General features: G+C 40.8%; 1 protein-coding gene across 1 annotated transcript in view; it reads right to left on the bottom strand.

Annotated features, from left to right (window-relative positions):
* LOC144517255 (sodium- and chloride-dependent taurine transporter-like) overlaps positions 1–19,433 on the bottom strand; it is a 38,902-nt gene extending 19,469 nt beyond the window's left edge. The window contains exons 1-3 of the mRNA XM_078249258.1: positions 19,067–19,433; positions 5,962–6,191; positions 4,312–4,446 (exon numbers count right to left, since the gene is read on the bottom strand). Coding sequence (XP_078105384.1) covers positions 4,312–4,446; positions 5,962–6,190 — 364 coding nt within the window. The 5' untranslated portion in view covers position 6,191; positions 19,067–19,433. The remainder of the gene's footprint in view (positions 1–4,311; positions 4,447–5,961; positions 6,192–19,066) is intronic.
* Between the last annotated feature and the right edge of the window lie 1,325 nt (positions 19,434–20,758).

Below are 20,758 nucleotides of genomic sequence, written 5' to 3'. Positions count from 1 at the left end.
AACGCACATTACCACTGTAAAAAATTAAGCTTTGCACTTCACACATGATGATTCCCAGAGGAATCTGGAAGAATAAAGTATCTTTGGAGGATTGAGAAGAAATGGTTGTCTGTAATATTGTTTAGTGTCAGGGTAGTCTCACATTGCCAGACCTTCCTCCACAGCGCTGCGAAGGAGGGCCTGGCTCGTTCACACAGCATTCTGGGATGGGAGAGAAACGTGCTCTGGTTTATTGGCATTTCTTTAAACCAATCACAATCGTCTTGGCTGGTGCTAAGCCCCGGACACAATGACGGCGCCTCTGCAAAATAGCCTCGGGAAGGAACTGGTTTTGGTGGAACATGTATGTTTTAAAGGGCAGTTTAATATTTTCAACAGAGCACGCCTCTCTACTATCTTTGGGGAGGCTGTTCCACAGTTTAGGAGTATAGGTAAAAAAAACCTGCAATTTTCTCTCTTGTGGTTTTAAGTACCAAAAAAATCATCAGAAGAGGATCTAAGGACTTGTTAAGGAACATAGGACGGCATGGAATCTGTGGTGTAGGCCGGTCTTAAGCCGTCGAGAGCTTTGTATACAAGTATGACTTTAAAATAAATTCTAGGAGGACACAGGGAGCCAATGTAGTGTAGCTAAGACTGAGTAATGTCTTCCATCTTCTTTGGTTTTGTTAGTAGTCAAGCAGCAAAGTTCTGTATAAGTTGCAGCTCAACCATCGCAATGCGTGTCTCCGCCATTACCTATCTGTGCACATTAGATGCAAGAGTCTGTTCCAGTTTAGATAATCAAATCATGTAGTCATACAGTGTGTGGTATTGACCAATTTGCTCTCTGATCCAGTCCCTCAATGGAATTACTTTATTTGCCAGAATAACATTTTTCTTGACATTTTGTTTGAAAAATGTGTGGGTCGTATTATATTCCAGGACTCGACTTTTACGTGTTCACAACAGCAGCTGTTCTTTGAATTGGGTGAAACATGTTTGATGTTTAAGACGGGACCCGGGACCGCCGGCATAACATGTGCAATTGGGATAAATAAATGTAAAAATAAAAAATAAAACAATGTGTAAATAATTATAATTAAAAAAACAAGCAAATAATAAAGTGCAATGTGCTTTGAGTGAGAGAGCAGCACTTATTTTATAGTCCGCTTCATCAGCTTTCCATTCACCATCTTTCCATCCAAATTTAGCATTTTTTCTGTCCGCCTTTTCACCTCCACCGTGGATTGCAGTGTGACGAACAAACTGTTTTGGAAAGAACGGATGAAGAAGGATGTTGAGAGCCTGACTTTGGAAGTTGCCAAGCGACAACTAATAACTGTCTACCTGTTGCCCAGTGTGTTTTCTATGCATTTACTATGCCATTCATTATGGGCTCCTTCCTGCACATACCTGTATGTTGGCGGAAACAGTTGCTATATGTGGGGCATGTTTAAGCCTGTTGCCAGCTTTAGGAGATGAGGTTAATCATATGTTGCCTGATATTTAGACTGAATTCCGTATATAGTCTGACATTGTTGTTCATGTTGTGTTAGCCGCTCTCAGTTTGGGACAGGGGTTGTTTTGCCCCAACCAATCAGTAGTGAGTGTATATCGGCCCTCTGCATATCATCATCGTAGTGTTTTTTGTTGAGAAAAATACTGATTTAAGAGTTGTTATTTCTGTAGGTCGACAACAACCTGCGTTGATCCCATCAGCGCGTAATGTCATTCTTCTCTTTGGAAGGGTTCGGAATGGACCAGCACAGCTCTGATTGACTCAGTGTTTTTAATAAGCACAACACGAGGCACTTTCCAATGCTTGAAAAATCAGAGATGCGGGCAGAAATTCAGATGTCTGGAACCACATGGCTCCATTCCCTTTGTCTTCTCTCTCTTATTTCACTTCAGATCCGTAATGATATATTAGCACGCCAAGACTACACATTTATATTTCCAAACCATGCTTCAAACACATAAGATATATATAAAAAAGGTATTCCTCCTCCCTCTCTCTTTTTGCTTTAAATCTTTTTTTTTCCATTCTCTCCTCATTTCCTCCATTCTCTCTCTTCTTTATCAATCCATCTCACAGCTCCTCAGATCTCACTGCTCTGCTTCTTTTCTAACGCTCTCTTCATCTTTCTGATGTGTTGCAGCACTGTTGCCGTAGCAACGTGTGATTTGGGACACGCTGTACACCGTCTCGGCTGTGTGTGTGTGTGTGTGTGTCAACGAGGGGGGGGATGTGTCTGAAAGAAAGGAAGAAAGGACATGTGTGTATATGTGAAAGTGAGAACAGCAGCGTGAGTAAATAAATAAAAGATATATATAATACCCCCCCCCCCCGAGAGCAAAATAGACAGTTATGAATACATTAACCTTAATCAGCTGGTAACAAACAGTAGGAGGGAGGGAGGTGAGAAGAACGGATTAGGTAAATGGAGAGGTGGAGAAGCTTAGGACGGAAGAGAGGAAGAAATATGATGGAAGAAAGGAAGAGAGAGTAGAGGTAAGACTAAAAAGAAGAGACTGGGGAAAAAAAAAAAAAACACTGATACCTGTAGTAGAGTCAGGAAATACATGGGAACTAAATGTGCATTCTTATGAGTGAGAAGGTTTTCACAGGAGAGGAGATGCGAGCTAGAGAAGGTAAACGCTGAATAGAGGCCTCAGTGTGTTGGTGTACCAGTGCAAGCCAGGTTGCCTGGTAACGGTTGCAGGGTAAGGTCTCAGCCATCTGATTGGAGGAGAGTCTGGTGTGACTCAGCCTTATGTTGCACAGATATTCATCTGTGAAAAGCAACGGAGGTCTGGAAAATTCAAACCCAGTAGTTGGGCAGGAAAAAGGCTGCAACACTGGGCTGTGTGCTCATCCAGCCTGTTCTCATGAACCATACGTTCATATAGCTCCGAAAAGTTATACACCGTAATTCATAAGCATTCCACGTTTTTTTTGGCTGTATGCACCCGAATGACTGCTGCTGTATAAAATACGTGGCTGGAGGTCAGAGTTGATGGCTGGGCCATAAAACACAGGACTTTAAAGCCGGGGAGCGGAGTTCGCTTCACAGGGAAAACAAAAGGCTTTCACCCAGGAAATGTTACTTGTCCCATGTAATTGCAGTAGACATACAATTAAAAAAAATATGAATTGATTTTTGGAATTCTATGAATTGATAGAGCTTGAATCGCGATTCAACTGTGAATCGACTTTTCTGCACACCCCCAATAACTTTCGTCGCCGAAAAAAAGGCTCCTTTTTTTGTAGGATATCTTACGTTTTGGTGTGCGTTAATTTTCGTACAATATCATACGGACCCGTTGAGGGTCCAGTGAGCGTTGGCTCGTCATCATGCCATGTTGTCTTGCCAGCCTGATTAATAATCTGGAAAAGTTTTGTTGTGTTAGATGGTGAGGGCGTTGTACCAGGCTGAGATATAAAGTCAGTATTCAATAAGTGACCGGTATACCACCAAGTCGTGTTTCTGTCCAATGTTACGCCAATGTTCTCCCTTTTTAGCTCCGTTTCTGGTCTCTACCACCAGCAGGTAGTGTAAGGTGCGTTCTTAGAGCTTTTTTTAGCCACTGTGGCTGAAAACTATGCTATTCAATTCCTCAAAGTGCCCTACATTTGCAAGATTTTAAATACCTTTAAATAATGCAGTCGCAATTAAGTTATGCCAACTTTGAAAGCTGTCTGCGGACCATATTCAACATCCATGACTTGACCAAATTCAGGTGTTCAACCCCTTAAATGTACTCATACCATGCCAGTTCCAGCTAGGTCTTAATGTGCTTAGTGGTTCTGTTCGCTTGTGAATGTAAACCACATTTTTACATATTAGACTGCGTCTCCATGGTGGTAAATGAGGGGGTTTCCAGGAGCAGGGTCTAAGAGGCCCCATGAGACAAAAACACACCTGGGACACTGTTGATGAGGGGGGAAATTGCCATCCACCCACCACCCCAACCTCCCGTTGTTTTTGCTGATCTTCAGGGGGGCTGTGCTCGACATCCACAACATTAATATAGCATCAAACAAATATTTGCTATGTTAAGACATAGTGAAGTAATGGCATCTGGAGCACAGAATGAAGTCACACTTCCTCTGTGTGTTGTAATCTGCATGTTAGTGCACGTGAAAAAAACGTGGGTATTTCACGTATTGTGAGAGCCTTGTGGAGGAAATCCCATCCCACTGTTTTTTGCCTCAGTATTTCGAGTACAGCCCCTTTAAAACCATTCACATTATGACAGGCACTATGTTTGCCCAAAATGTAATGCTATACAATAATTAATTTAATTAATTGGTGAGGGGCTACATACCAGTAAAGATGGGGCAGAGCTTCTCCCAGCAGGTGATGCCACCCTCAGAGGTGAACTGACCCAGGGCAACCTCCAGGAAGAAGACCGGCAGACCTCCGCCAAACAGGAAAATGAAGTAGGGGATGAGAAATGCACCTGGGTAGTGTGAAAACAATCAGCATGAATGCAAAGAAGACCATGGGCCTGTTTCACAAAAGCAGAATTTATAAATCCAGGATAACTGATAAAGCAAGACTTGACCTGACTCTGTGCATCAGTAATTCAGATAGATGCGCGTTCACGGCTTTCCTTAACAGACCGCGAGGTCGATCACAGATTTACTGATGCTAAAATGGACAATACGCATGGTTCATACATTATACAGAGTGAGCAGCAGCAGCTTCTTGTGGAAGTATGCTAGAATATGATGCGTAAATATTGCTTTCACTCTGTTTCTCCCTGTCTCTCATGGGCTAAAATACAAGTTACCTAAGTCATATTAACTTCCACAGCTCGCTTTTAATGCAAAGTGTCCAACTGTTCGTTTTTGCAAATGACAAGTGACTCATTGAATGGTTTCAGTTAAGAGCAGTAGTTGGTAAATGTATATTTTTAGACTAATCATTCAGTCTGTCCGCTATTATCTGCCACGCTTTTTATTTGTTTAATTTTTATTAGGCCGAGTTTCCTTCTTTACATATTACATGCCTTGCTCCCTTGTATATGGGCATAGAAAAGAAAACACTGAAGAAACTGCACTCTAAAATCTAGAAGCTATAAAAGAGAATTAAGTGATACAGAGTGATATCCATCAGTTATTTCCCCCCCAGCAAAATATAAGGTCAAAAACTATTGAGGTGTCCTCTCCCTGTTGTTACATGAATGTACAGTAGTCTACACTATATAGTTATTGGTTCAGTGAACTAAGACTATAATTTGGGAGGATTGTACAATTAGGATATGTTCTTTAAATTGTACAATCCTCCCAAATTATAGTCCCAGTTTACTGGACAACACAAATTGTGTGCTAAGAATGTCAATTCATTGAATCCTTTGTTAATTAATTTTTTTTGTATTCTTTAACTAAAATAATTCAAGATGCATTGGTCCACTATAGAAACACACACATGTACAGCACTTTATATATTGCCCTTAGTAACAGACTTCATTTAAAAAACATATTTGGCAACTTTATCAGCCTTTTCTAATTATCTCAACAACTGCCGTAATATATTCATCAAACTTCTAACAACAATATGAACAGCAGTCTTCATACAGCAATATAACAGTAACAATGTCACATGAATTATAAAAAAAGACTGGTCACAACTTAAAATAACAGTACTTAACTGAACAACAATATGCACCTGTTGTTTTTTAATGCAGGCTGATAACAATAAGGTAAAACCACTGCTGAGTGAACAGAAAAGGCTCCAGGATTAATAAATCCTGGCTGTTAGCCTGGTGGGCCAGGCTAGCTGTACAGAATGAATCTCCATGGTATCTTAGGTGCCTCTGCTTTTGTGAAACCGAGTCAAGGCTAAATTGAGCCAGGATAACTGGGAAATCCCGGTTTAATCCCTTATCTTGGTTTTGTGAAATAGCCCTAAATAGAGCATGTTTTATAAGCAAATCTTATATGTAAATATGTAATGTATGTTAATGCCTTACCTCCACCATTCTTGTAGCAGAGGTACGGGAAACGCCAGACGTTCCCTAAACCAACAAAGCCGCCAGCTACAGACAGAACAAAGTCCAACTTGCTGGCCCACTTCTCCCGCTGGGGATGTTTGCCCTCTGCCTCGTCTTCAGGCCGGGTGCCAGGGCTTTTACCAGGAGACGGCTTCAGAGTGTCCTTATGGAAGTCCTTCAGGCACTGAAGTTTCTCTTTTTGAGCCATTCTGCAGAAACAGGAGACAGAGAAAGATTTTCAGATTTTAACAGAACCACTGGACGGTGGCTGGCTACCTGCGAAAGTAGCTGGTAGACCAACACAGGAGCCACACCCCAAGATTTTACAGCATTGTATGTGTATATTACAAAGTAACTTCTACTCATACTTTGCAGACTCCCAATTTAGAAGTCAGGGACATCAGAATATAGTCAACTGTACTCCAGTAGATATAACAACGTTAGTTGTAATGGGAATCAAACTTGTGATCTTATAGTTACATAAGCAATATCAGTCCCAAATACTATAAGTCAGTTGCACAAACAATATCTCTTGACCATTCACCTGATGTGGCATGTACAGTTAATGTAAACTCGGCCCAAGGAGTGTAATGCTGACATTCATGATTTCCAGGAACATAAAGTTTAAGTGTTTCCACTACATTTGAAGCATTGATGATGTTTACCATGAATACCTTTCTATCAATTCCAAACTGCCAGAAGCCTGTTTCAAAAGTAAGAGGGTAACTTTGGTCCCTGGCAAACCATTTCCTGCATTACAGCATACTAGCATTGATCCTTAATGGATTAAAGACAGATTGCATTAACAATGTCATGTTTGATGTTTTGTAGCACTTATAACCTGTTCTTTACTGTGAGCCACTCATAAAGTAGCCGAGATGGCTCTGTGGGTTCAAGCTTATTCTTGTGGCTTGGCTTCTTTGTTCATCTCAGGTTTGCATATACTGGCAAGGTATGAGTGCGCACATACCAAGATAAATTAGGCTTCCCGCAATCATGTAAACTGTTAGTGCAAGCCATTACATATGTACACACAATATCATTACCTAACCACAAAGCCACACTCTTGGCTTCACTGATGGGATACTTGTTACCAAAGCAAGTATAGCCTGTAATGATAATCAGTTTAATTCCGGTACATTACAAATCTGACCAGATACAGCAGTTTCTTCAATTGACTCCACTCTAAGGATGCAATCCCACCTACTGTGGTTTGCTTCCTATCGCGCAAGAAAAGCTTACTTGGTTGATTTTTGCATTTGGCCCCTTTGTTCGTACTGCTCAGTGTGGTTATTGTTATGCCAGCTCAGATCTAAATGGCATCATTGTGATCTGGCCAAATAAACTAAACTGAAGAAGGGACACAGAACAGTGATGCTGAACACCAGATGACATTTTGTATTAGATTAGGGTTGGGTTCTGATTAGGCTTGTGCTGACTGGTGATCAGATTGTTTATCGACGAATGAAGGCATTAACGACGATTGGTTTACCCTGCGCCGAGATTAAGGCAAACTTTCTCTGAGAATATGGCTTCTGGTGGAGCAGCATGCCCACCAGCACAAGTGATGTGTGGGTTTTCCGTCTCTTTTCCGTGGATCTGAAACCCTGCATCGCTGTTCTCCACAAGCCTGCTCACCCAAACTTTGCTCTGCGCTTCATACTGTAAGATTAATTCACTTTGCTGATTTTCAACGGGCTCTGTTACCATGTCACTGAAGATGTCTGCAGTAAACGCAGACACCACAGCAGACTTTTGCTGGCGGAAGTGAGCGGGAAGCTTCAGACACTGGCAGCATGCTATTAAATAGATTTAATGTTTAAATATTTTAAATTAAATTTTCACACTCGCTTGTAAATGTGTATTCACATAACTGACTGTATTGCTTGCAGAAAGCTTAAAGGTTTGATTATTTCAAAGCCCCGTCAAAGATTAAGCCAAGCCTCCATCTACTGGAGATCGGATCAGTTCTCGGCAATCTCGAGTAACAACAATTAGACAATGTGAAAATAGAAACGATCACACCAGTTCTAATAGCCAATTCCATTTTGGATGTGATTCAGAGTTTACCAATAACATTACCAAGTAATTTAGTGTCCCCCAGAGTCGCTCAGTGTTTTGTTTTTTTATGTACCTGCCCTGAATGAGAGTTACAGCTAAACAAAGCCAAAACTAACACACTTTAAAATGGCCATTTAATGGTTTACGTCATGGCTATTTAGTCTTGTGTATGTGCAAGAAATTCTAATAGAGAAATTAAATTGAAAAACTAAACCCTCCTCTTCCCTCCCATACCTATCGAACTTGTTAAATGTGACTCTGCGATTGGTCTGAATGTTTAAGCAGTGTGATCAGGGACACAATGACACAACCAGAGCTGTAAATTTCCACCTGACAATGGCAATCAGACAAAGAGAGACAGAGACACAGACAGAGACACAGAGAGAGAGACACAGAGAGAGAGACAGAGACACAGAGAGAGAGAGACACAGACAGACAGAGAGAGACAGAGAAGAGCCAGACATACTTAGTAGTCAGCAGATGTCCGTCATTGTGGAAAATGTCATCTTCATCTCTTTCCATCTGCCAGACTGCTGTACCCTCAGCTTCTCTTACTTTGTCTCTTTCATTCATTCACTGTCTGACTTTCTGCATGATGTTTACAAAGGGCAGGACCGAGGACAGGACTACATTTTAGATCAATTTATAAAAAACTATTCTAGACACAGAAGCTACATTTTTTGAAAACATGACGAAACACGAAAAGACAAGTGGATGAGAGAGCCATTGAATACAAAAAGGGGAGAGAAAAAAAAAATCCCTTTTCTGGTGTTTACAGCTTAAACCATTTCTTTTTTGCATCGTACAAATCTGCCCAGCAACATTTGCTTTTTCGGCCAGAGTTCAACTTTGTGTGTGGATGTCTATGTCTACAGTGTGTATGCCATCTATCTCATAGAGGATCTAATGATCCCTTAAACTAGTTAATGATTTCACAAACGCATTTCTCTTCATGACTAACTTCCTAGACAGTTAATTAATAAAACTGAGGAAACTGAAACCACTCACTTTTTGTGTGTATCACTTCCTGCTTGGCGAGACAGTGGACTCCATTATGTCTGTGACAAATTGCTGACAGCAGTGGATAGTAATGAACAGCTACAATAAGTCACATAAAAGAAACAGCTACAATCTAAGGCTGGACGATTCACCGAAAATGTATCACAATTCTGAAGCTGTTCGACACATTTTTCCCATGACAATTTATTTCTGTTGATAGGCCTACTTTCTCCTTAAAAAACAAACAAAAACATTCTATCGCGTGTGCAGGTGTCTGTCGGTCTGTCTGTGTATATGTATTAGGGGTGCACGATATTGAAAAAATTTGATATTGCGATAGATAATGAATATTGTGATAGATATTAATTTCGATATTTTTAACATATGTAAAATTACCAAAGTTATGGGAAAACACATCAAAATAGATTCATAACAAAAAACAAGTTTTCTTACAACACAAGATTTATTTCAACCGACGGTCATATTGGACTGGTACAACATGTGTCTACAGAACAGGACATGTTTTACTGGTTGGACAGTATAAAATAAATAAATAAATAAATAAATAAATAGATAAAGAGCATGTCTATAGAACAGAACATGTTGTACTGGTTGTATATACACTACAGTATAAAAAAAACAATGCAATGCACATCTGTTGGCTTGAAGCCAAAGTATTTCCAAGCTACCGAGGAGGAGGCATTACCCTACAGTCACATTAGCTACAAGAGACAGAGCGACAGGCTACCATTCATTTTCAATGGGAGTGGCCAGAGTTATAGAGATATAAATGTCAGAGATTATAAATATATAATGTCTTTCCCTATCACTCTGGGAGTGGCCGTTTGGCCACGAGCGACTGCCAATCAGAGTGAAGGCAGCGCGACGTACGTCAGTGGCTCGAGCGAGTCGAAGAAAATAATTCAAGATGGCGGAAAATGCTTCAGGACATCGTATTTATGTATATATCTGGTAGGTTTGGCATTTAATCTCATATATTGTGTTACTTTTATCGAGAAATACTTTTAAAATAACTTTTAAGACGTGGTTTAAGGTAGCACCGGAGAATTTCTGTTTACTGTTGCCAAGCAACCAGGGGTAGGCTAGGCACGCCCAGGAGCGCCCACAAGCGAGTGCATGTCGCTCTCTTTTGTATATATGACTGTAGGTTATTTTTGGCCTCTAAAGTTTCCTTTCAATCTCTGTTATTTCGTCGTCTCCCAGAGCAACACTCATTTTCTTATTTTTGTGTTCTTTTTGCTCCACTTTTCGCTCTCTTTAGGTCCTCTTTTCTTTCGCTTAGTTTTATGGTTCTGCGGAGGCTCCACACAGCTGATGTTTATACGTGCTCTGGTGTGTGCGTCGAGCCGGCATGTGTGTGTGTGTGGTAGAGCGAGGAAGAAGTGAGAGAGTAATGCCGATTTTCTTCGGAGTGAGTAGCGACTCTAGAGTCACAGTGAGAGAAACAAAGTGTCTCCCCTGTTCTTTCTGACCACTGTGGGAAATCTGGAGCAGGAAAAACTAACCCTCTCCTTGATTTCATGTTTATGGAGAAAGAGAACCAGGAAATAAGTGGTAAAAACAACGCTACCAAGGGATGTGCATTTTTCGAGAGGTGCATCAAAGAGTATAGAAACAAGAGGCGAAACTCAATGGAACTGCAGCTCCGCCATCTTGGACTGAATGTTACACAACGTTCTATTGAGTTTCGCCTCTTGTTGCTTCTATACTCTTTGGGTACGTGTCGGGCGGGATGCAACGCAAACAAAATATCACATAATTATCGCGAGACTTTCGGTATAATATCACAGAACGTGATATCGCGATAACGATATTGAGTCGATATATCATGCACCCCTAATATTTAAATGTTCTCACTCCGTGTCCGGACAGCTGTAGGCTTGTACTGGTGTTGATGTTCTTTGCATTGTCGGACACATGCAGCCACTTTTCTGAAACTGCTTGCGAAACATGCCCGCGTTATGCATGTCTGAGCTCGTTTCCACCTGCAGGTTGTCATCTGTGTGTCTGCCTGGTATACTCTCGGACTGCCGATTTAACTCGCTGGTCCTCATCACTATAGTTTCATGCGTCACGTAGCTCTCCACATGCAGAAAAAAAAAGGAGCTTAAAACGCAACTTGCTGGTTCAAAGTTAGGACTAACAAGTTAATTAGAAATTAAGAAATAGATTGTATAGCCTATTTACATTTGTATCATGCAAAATGTTTTAAAACTGCATTAAAAAAAATTTAAATGCAGTGTCCATCAGCGAATCACAATTCTTTTTAATTATCGTTCATTTATCATTAGAGGTAAAATTTGCAATTAATCGTGATTTTTAGGTCATATCGTGCAGTCCCCTTTCAGGCAGAAAATGTGTTTCGCTCATTTATTAATGGTAATCCAACTTCAGGTGGGCTCTCTTTCTCATACTGATAATGACCCCCCCCCCCCAGTAGTAACACGTAAAGATTAAAAAAGTAGAGGACCCATAATTGAGCCTTGTGGCATTCCACGTAAGCCTTTAACTCACCTGCATAACAGCTACTACTTAAACTATGGGTGAAACATATCAAAGGAGACTTCCACAGGCTTGGTAACAGGGCACAAAACAATGTTAACAGTAGACAAAAAAACATCCTTGTTTCCCCCCATCTCTAATCCATTTTTCTCCAAGGAAAAGCAATCAAATAAAGTAAAACATGCCAGAACATTTAACAAAGAGTTGTATTTCAAAAAAGGTTGATTTCCAAGACTTCAGCCTTTTTTCACATTGTGCTCTTCTTTGGCACATTCAGCCATCCACAACATATAATATCTATGTTGCTAAACAAGAGGGAGAAGACAGGGGAGATACAGAAGAGTAGGATAAAAGTTAATGAGATCCACAATCAATACAGATGCATTAATATAAATTATTAAAGATGTACTCCGTGTGTTTTAATATAAATAAATACTTTGCTACTTTATGTTTCTGAATCCTCCTTCAACCTTGTCGGGTTCCATAAAAGCTTTTACACACATGGTTAACCTCTAGCTCACCCAGTAAGAGCGTGCGCCCCATGTAGGCTGAGTCCTTTGCAGCGGCTCAGATTTGAGTCCGACCTGTGGCCATGTGCCGTGTGTCATCCCCCATCTCTCTCCCACCTTTCCTGTCACTATCAAATAAAGGGGAGAAGACCCCCCCCCCCAAAAAAAACAAAAAAACAACCTTTTACACACCTTTGGATACAGAAAGGCAGAAGTTGTGAAATGTGCTACAGCTACAAATGGATCCTAACACTGATACATACACTGCGCCTTGCAGACCATTGGGTTTGCAGTAACCAGTTTGACCAGGATGTCTACTGCCAACCAAAGTGGATAAGAAATCCTATACCAAAGCACATTTTTCTAAAAAAGGTTGCTGTTCCAAGATTGGAGAGCTGCAGACAGAGCCGAGGTAAGCTTATGCTATTAGCTAAAGTTATGTTGACCTGGCATCAGTAAGTTACAAACAAAAGCATGGAAGTATAGTGGCAACTTATCCATCTCTAAATAATGTAGTCCGACACTAAACAAACTAAACAAATAAAAAGCAAAAACAAGCACTTTTAGTGGACGGAAATTGCCCAGTTCACGGCTGTGTTCTCACACAATACTGGACCAATTTCAAAGATTTTTGTTCACATTAGTCATTTGGACACAAATACATGGGAAAATAGGGTCCAGGTTGAACAATACTAAAAATTCCACCTTTTTATTGTTGCCTCCCATTGTCAGTACATAGTGAGCCTTGTGCCTACAAGTGGACCTTGTGTATTGACTAGGCCATACACACACATCTGGGTGATCATCTATGGTCATGAGCTTTGGGCAATGGACATGGATACGTTATTCCGACATATGATTTGGATGCTTCCTGGACACTTCCCTGTGGAGGTGTTCCAGGAAAACCAACTGGATGGATACTCAGTGGAAGACCCTGACCCTAGGTGTGGAAGAGCTGGAGGACGTGCGTGGGTAGAAGGATACATGGGCTACCTTGATTACTTTGCTGCCGCTGCCTGCCACCCCGGCCTGGATAGGCAGCAGAGGATGGATGGAACTGAGTGGTGAGCATGAGCAGAAGTAGTTGCAAGTGCCAGCCAAAGAAGCTCCATCAGAAGACCCAAAGTAGAAGATGTCACCATATTGTTTTGAAGTTTGGTTGTTGGACAAGGAATTTGCAGATTCAAGTAAAGAGAGTTGTTTGAAGTTATGAAGGTGGTAAAAGTCAGAGCAGTGATACAGCGGTTTGTGTTGCACGGTTGCCTACAAAATGCCGTCCAGAGAGCGATACCGGCCATGGGAATCAAAATGAACTGGCGGACGATTTAAAGCGCAGGCCATAAGCTTGGTGTATAACATAGAGACTCATTGTTTGGTGTCTGCATGTGTGTGATCTCTGGGCCAAGATTCATGTAGTGACTTCAGAACCCAGCCAAGATATCTCACACTCACACACACTTTCTAACCACTTACATAACACACACTCCTATTTTAAGACCATGTACATTTCCACTGGGCTGACCACCTATTAAATCCACTCCTCTGCTCCACATTTCTTTCACTCCTCATCCTCCTCTTTTTCCAATCTTGTCCTTTTCCTTTCCGTTTTGATCACGTTAAAGTTTCATATATGCAAATAAGCTATTTAGGCCTTCCTTCTTGTTAGTTTATGAATATGATTCTAGCCTAAAGAATGTTAAATGTCATTATTTTTCAGCTGAAACATTTTACTCCTCCAAATCCCTCTCAATCACCCATTTTCTCCTCATCTTTTTCCTTCTAGTTTTCCATTTCTAAAAATGTATTTCATCATCTATCACTCGTGTTTCTAACACATTTACCCTCCCCCTCGTGTTCTCTTCCTCTTTCAACTAACTCCCTCTCCTTTACCTGCCTTCTTCATCTAATGCTGGTCTCTCCTCCTGTCCTCCTCCACTGTTCCCATTCTTACCCATGTCCTCACGCTTCTTTAATCCTCTGCCTTAATCCACATATCTCCTTGTCCCGTTTTGTCAATTTCATTTTAGAGAAATAGAAAGACAGACTTTACTGTGTGTAAAGTGTGTGAGAGAAACGATGGGACATGAAGAGAAAAAAAATAAAAAATAAATAAAAAGGAGGGAGTCATTGAGAGAAGGGGAGAAAAACAAGAGGGAGAAATGGGTGAGGGGCAGAGGGACAAAGTTGGTGAAAGAAAGAGCTGTTAAAAATTAACTGAGAAAAGGGGAGCTAAAAAGAAAAAAGGCAGAGGGGTATACAGTTACAGACAAGGGTTACTAAAAAGAGTGAAAGAAAAGTGAGTTACGCACAGAAGTGACAGATACAGAAACTGAGCGAGATTATTGACAGCACAGGGTGACAGACAGTAAAGTGTAGAAGAGTATCAGAATGAGTGTGCGAGAGAGGCAGAAACAGATAACAGGAAGTATAAAAAGTTAAAGATAAACAGAGTTGCATAGCTTTCAGGCTTATCCAACTAGAATCAATAGTCACTGTTGATTATTGTTAATAAAAAAAAAATTTAAAAAATGTTCATTCTAGTAGTCTACTAAATGTCATGTCATTTAGGTCAATATGCTTCAGTCCGGTTTACACACACTGCCAACATTACAACACACTCCGCGACTTAAACTAAGATTTGTATGTACGTAGACTGTGTGAGAATGTGACTTGGCATTCATGAAATTATCTGAAAACAGACCAATATGTGTAACATCGGTATCAGTCAGGTCAAACCTTCCCAAAAAGAGTTGTTCAGAGGCTTTCCCTAACAGAGATCCCTGCTCTTATACTAACTGAGTCAGTTTAGTACCAAGCTGGGGTTTATCATGAATTACCTGCTGGCTGCAAGAATGTGCCAGCTTTAATCATTTTAAGCCTGCATTCATGACATATCAGATATGTGGGAAGTACAAACTGCTTACTTGCAAATTTCACATAAACACGGTCAATGAGTCAGATCACAAAATATTCTGGTGGCAGTAAGTCATGTGAGTCACAAGATTTATAAGGAAAAAAAAAAAGGAATTGTTCCAGTTCCTCAGCTGTCTTTGCTTTACAGTATGTGATAACTGAACCTGTTTAGGTTAGGGTTTGACTGTTAGACAAAACAAGCAATTTGTTGTAACTGCAGGTTTTTCAAAATTGTGATGGGACATATCATTTATAATATTATTTTAATAATTTAAATATTTGGCAGATTGATTTATAATGAACACAATCAAAAGTTCCATACATTACCTATTTTAAAAGTGTTCAGCAGCAGGACTTGTTGGCGTTTCTTTACTGACAGACGAAAGACAGGCATTGGACTGGTAAAATTATCCCCTAAATACCAGACAAATATCACACTTATTCAGGGATGCACCGAATCCAGGATTCGGATTCCCCCAAATATTGGGCTTTTTAACTACAGGTACGGGCAAAGGAAGGACAGTCACTGCTAAAAACTTGTGTTAACCAGACCACCACCAGTTTTGCTGGTAATATTTTGGATATTGCTTGGATCAAAATCTGGATTCGGTGCTTCCCTACATTTCTTGTGAAGAGCAATTGTCATTGACGTTGGAAACAGCAGCCGACAAAACTACGACCCAAGGTTCACCCACTCGCTTGCTGTGGAGCATTTTGACCATATCACAGTCTTCATCAGCAGATTGCGTTTGCTCAGTTGTCGTGGAACTGGATCGTTCACATAAGGTTGCTTCTCCCACCTTCATGTTGTTTTAATGATCACTGCAGAAATAAAAAAAAAAGAAAAAAAATGCACCCACTCACTTGTTTTGGAGTTTTTCGGCCGTGCTTCAGCAGCAGCTGACTTTGTTCAGTTGTCATGGAACTGTAGCTGGATGGTCAAACTTTCTACGAAATCTTTCACTTAAAAAGGTTGCGTTTGCTTGCTACTTCACATTTCTGGTTGTTCTGAAGATCCATTTTTTCCAACATATCAATCATCCGTCGATAAACGGGTGTGATGACGACGAGGAGGCGCTGGTCCGTTATAGTCGGTCACCTTCCATAACACTGACTGACTTCCATCATCCTGCATGAAGATGTGCGCTTGGCATTCCTTTTAATAGCATCAAACCCTCTCCTCCCATGAGAGCTGGCTGTAAATCCACAGCTTTACTGCTTTAACCTTCAGCTGCGTAGGTAAATACAATATTTCAAAAGCTGTTGACCACAATTATTTATTCAAACTACAACACAATTATAGAAAATGATACAGGATTGAAAAGGGGCAGTTGTGCGAGTGTTTGTGGGTCATGCTGGTTCATGTGTACAGTAGCAGTGAAGGTTCATTAAAGAGCGGATATTAAGGACACACTCATTTACTGCAAGTCTGACAGCAGCTCTTGCAGTGTAACTGGTTGATGATTTTATTCACTGTAGGCTCTCTCTCAGTTTTCATTTGTAGAGAAAGTACTGTGGCATGCTTGTTGCTGAGATTTCACTTACCTCAGGTTACTTAGTTAATCAATTCTTTCACAGCAAACAAGACTGCAGTTAATACTTTAAACTACTAAATGCTTTGACAGACTGACAAGAAGACACTCAAACTACAAAATGGACAGTACCTTTTCACTCCACTAAATGCCCATTTGGCATAAAAATCTAATGTTTCCAGTCCATGAAACCGTTAAGTTTGCAACTGTAAACATGCAACAGAGGAAGTGATGCATTCCATGTGTTCAAGCAATGCCTTTTTCATAATCAGATGAAGAACTGAGAATGACTGGCTCAGCAGCAGGAGAAAGTGTGCCGCCTACAGAACCAACCACAGGACACAAAGAGAGTATTATAGTCAACCCTGAGATGCTAAAGTTCTGATGCGATCCTGAGCTCACAGTGGCCGATTCAAAAGAATGTCACACATCAGCTCGACACACACACACACACACACACACACACACACGTCATGTGTGATCCAGAGTGAAAACAAATGGGAGAGTCAATGCCAACGACAGCTACAACAAAAGATTCCCAAAAATGTTATGTTACACTGTGTCAGAATTTTCTATCTGCCACTGTCTACATTTCTCTCAAATGTTGACTAAATGTGGTTGGTGGCCATCTTTGAAAGTGTTGCTTACCAACAAGAACTTCATTTGCAGGTTTCTGGTGAGAGTTTTATTGACCCATGAAGCTCTAAAATTCTGTTTCAGGGGCTTTTCCATCCTGCAAACATTACAATAGCAAAAAAGATTTGACTCCTTGCGATTTGGGGTACAAAATACCAGCATTTGACAGCTGTAAATGAAAAATAAACCTTTCAAAAGCCCATGTGAGTCTTACCTTGTAGAGTATGTACTGTGACACACAACATGGTCAATCTGCAACTACTGGTTGGAGTTTGATAACATTGTGTTGACTCTAAATCCAGTTTCGAAACAGCTTATCAAAACTATCCAGGCCTAACTTTTTAAAAATTTGAAATGGTATGAATAACTTTATATGCAAGAACTTCAATTCAAAAAAATGTTCAAAGAACTAAAACTCATGTTTTGCCAACTAGATTGTATCCGCCTATCAATACCTGGCTGCCCGAATGTTTTGTACGGCGCTCTTTGCCAACAAACCATCCATTATAGGTTTGTTGGACTCTGAACATTAACAACTCCGGGTACTTTTCCAACGTTGAAACTCATCCATCCAAAATGGACTGTTATCACAACCCAACACCACCGAAGAAACTTTGCAACCTTCATTAAGCCTTTATCTTTTTCGGCCATTACAAGACGTATGACAGCCACACATATAAACTAAAAGAGACACCACTAACTGAACCAAGAATGAAGGCTCAATACAGCAACCATAATTATTAAGGCAGACTTGTGTTTCAAGAATGATGCACTTTTACATGCATTTGACATATGAGGTGTACTTGATGTTGGGAACTGGCTATACTTCCCATGCACTGTCAACAACGTATGTATGGCCAAAAGTATTAATTAAAAAATTGGCTGTTCACCAAAAAAATGAAACAGAGATCCGACAGAGAGAGAGAGAGAGAGAGAGAGAGAGAGAGAGAGAGAGACAGAGAGAGAGACATTCGTGCCAATAAAGCATTTTGGATTGAGAAAGATTGTTGAGATGTAGCCTACATTTTTGTTTATATTTCACACTTGCTTGCAATGTAATCGCCTGTTTCCCATGCTAAAATTATAATGAATTGAAGAGAGAGAGAGAGAAAGAGGCAGCGCACGATGTGCAACGTGCGACTGAACGAGCGTCTTCGCCTTCTCACCACTATACGCGCTCCACTTCCCTTTTCTGGTACAGTTCAATAACAGATTTAAATGACATGAAGTCAAACAAATAAAGAATAAGTTACTTCACCATTTCCTTTCGATAGAATAGCCTACACGTATATACAGATGTGAAAAAGTAGACAGGCTGTACTGTAGCCTATAAAAGAAAACACCCACTAAAGACCTGAAAGTCTAAAACATGGACTGCTCTACGTCCCCAAAAAAAAATACATTAATAAAACATATCTCTCAAAAGCATTTGAAGCACGCGTGTGGGCAATAGTCTGCACCGAACACATGAGGAAAACGTGGGGGGAAAAAAATAAAATAAAAATCACCTTGGTTGCATGTAACGCTTTTTTTAAGAAATTGCAAACCCACTAGCACAGGAATCAACGCACAGACAGCCAGACAGAGAGAGAGATAGCCGCCTGTATCCAAATCTACATCTCAGCTTCCCTACCTGCGCACACACTGTCACCAGTAAAACCACCAATTCACACAATAAAGCACTGCTAATTGATTTTATCCATTCATACCTGCACATACACTCCACCTAACTGCCCCTCTTCTTGGTTTGCACACAAAAAATATCATTCAGACGCAATACAGATACAAATAAACGCATTCAAATCATAATTTCTAATAAAAATTCATAATAAAATGTCTACGAGTATCACAGTCACCCCTCCAAACCCTGCTTCAGAGGTGTGCAACGAGGATGTAGTAGGGTTTTTTTACCTGCTCTGTAGATGTAATTTTGTATATTATTTTGTCCTTTTAATGTCCTTTGAGCGTGGTCCCTTGCACGGTTCGTCTTGTCCGTGTCCTCCTGTGTCCGTGAGAGCGACTGAGGGCTGGACGCGTCGGTGGACTATATTTTAGAGTGTTTATAAGCCTCTCTTTCTGACCTTTGTCTCTCGGAACAGGGGGGACATGAGACATCCGCGGCAGTGGAAAAACACCGGCCTGCCTCCTCCTGCATTAGGGCCCGCCTCTGACTGTCAAGTCACTCTGTCAAGTGCGCGCTACGCGAGCGAAACGGCACCAAGTGGAATTGGAAGTGATGCGGACTGTGACATCGGTGCATCTTTCCAAAATCCGCTGGTACAGACTACATGAAGTCAACTCTAACATGCATCGGGGCACTATTTCTCCTCATCGTTGGGCCACAAAGCATACTAGCAGAGCTACCAGGGTCCGTTTTTTTAATCAACTGCCTACCATATAAGCACTTAAAGGCTCCGCCAAGTGATACGAAAGTGTTTTCAGTTTCTCAAAGTAGGAAGGGAAGATTTACGAGCAGCACATGAATGTATCATTAAGGGGCTGTCCCCCCACTACCCATTTCACGAGTTGGTTGGTTGGTATCTAAACCGGCTCTCATGGGCACACAGACTCAGCCTTACTAACCCCCCCCCCACACACACACACACACACACACACACACACACACTCTCTCTCTCTCTCTCTCTCTCTCTCTCTCTCTCTCTTCACGCGCGTGCCCGTGAGCGATCGCTGGAGTGCACGCGGCGGTGGAAATAAAGGAACACAGTGTAAGGAGTTCGTGGAGGGTAACAGCAGCAGCTCTGGCTCTCAGTGAAAATTCGAAGGTGAAGAATCATCCTTTAAATGGCTACAGTATTTTGACAGGCTACAGTGCAAACAGCCTACTGAGTGTTTAGCAATTGTAATACCACCTTAACAAATTTGGCCCTACGAAATGCAAACAACAGGAACATATTACTGTTTAATGTAATCCATTGTCAATGCCTGCCTGTCACCAACTCTAAAACTTAATAGTGTTGATTGCAGTGTTATTGTATTGGAGGCCAGGTGTTCCTGTTATTTTGTACCACCCCTTATGCCTAGGGCTTAATACTGTATTCCAGTACAGTTGATCTTTCAGTGTCCTGACATCACTAATATTATACAGACTGTACACGTTGCTTAATGAGTTTAATGGTCTGTAATGGTGTCCATGGTATTTCTATAATATCCCGATGGTATCTTGTGTCTCTTTTGCACTTAATAGTACATTTATTCTAAATGTATCACACTTTGTGGTATCATTTATTCAATGTTTTCACTATCATTATTCAAGATATTAGTGTGTTGTACTATGTGAATTTGTCGTAAACATTTTAGGCCAGTGGAAATTCATGCAGGTATTCAAAAACTTTTTATAACACGTCAGCTTTATAAATGTTCAGAGTGAATAAGGTTGTTCTCATGCTGCATCTGTGGCCGAGCATTTTGTATCGTTAAGAAAAGGTTGGTGAATGATTTGAATAGTTAGACAGACACGCTAATGTTAACACTGGCAACAAGTCTGATGAGGAAAAGAACGATATTCAAATAAAAAAAATGATTACCCAAACTGTCGTCCATTGTGCTGCAGAGGTAGACCCTGGCTCAGCTGACCTACCTTTG

This window comes from Sander vitreus, chromosome 4 (assembly GCF_031162955.1).
Source record: "Sander vitreus isolate 19-12246 chromosome 4, sanVit1, whole genome shotgun sequence".
Lineage (NCBI taxonomy): Eukaryota > Metazoa > Chordata > Actinopteri > Perciformes > Percidae > Sander > Sander vitreus.
Note: the sequence above shows the minus strand (reverse complement) of the source record. Positions and strands in the feature narration are given on the sequence as shown.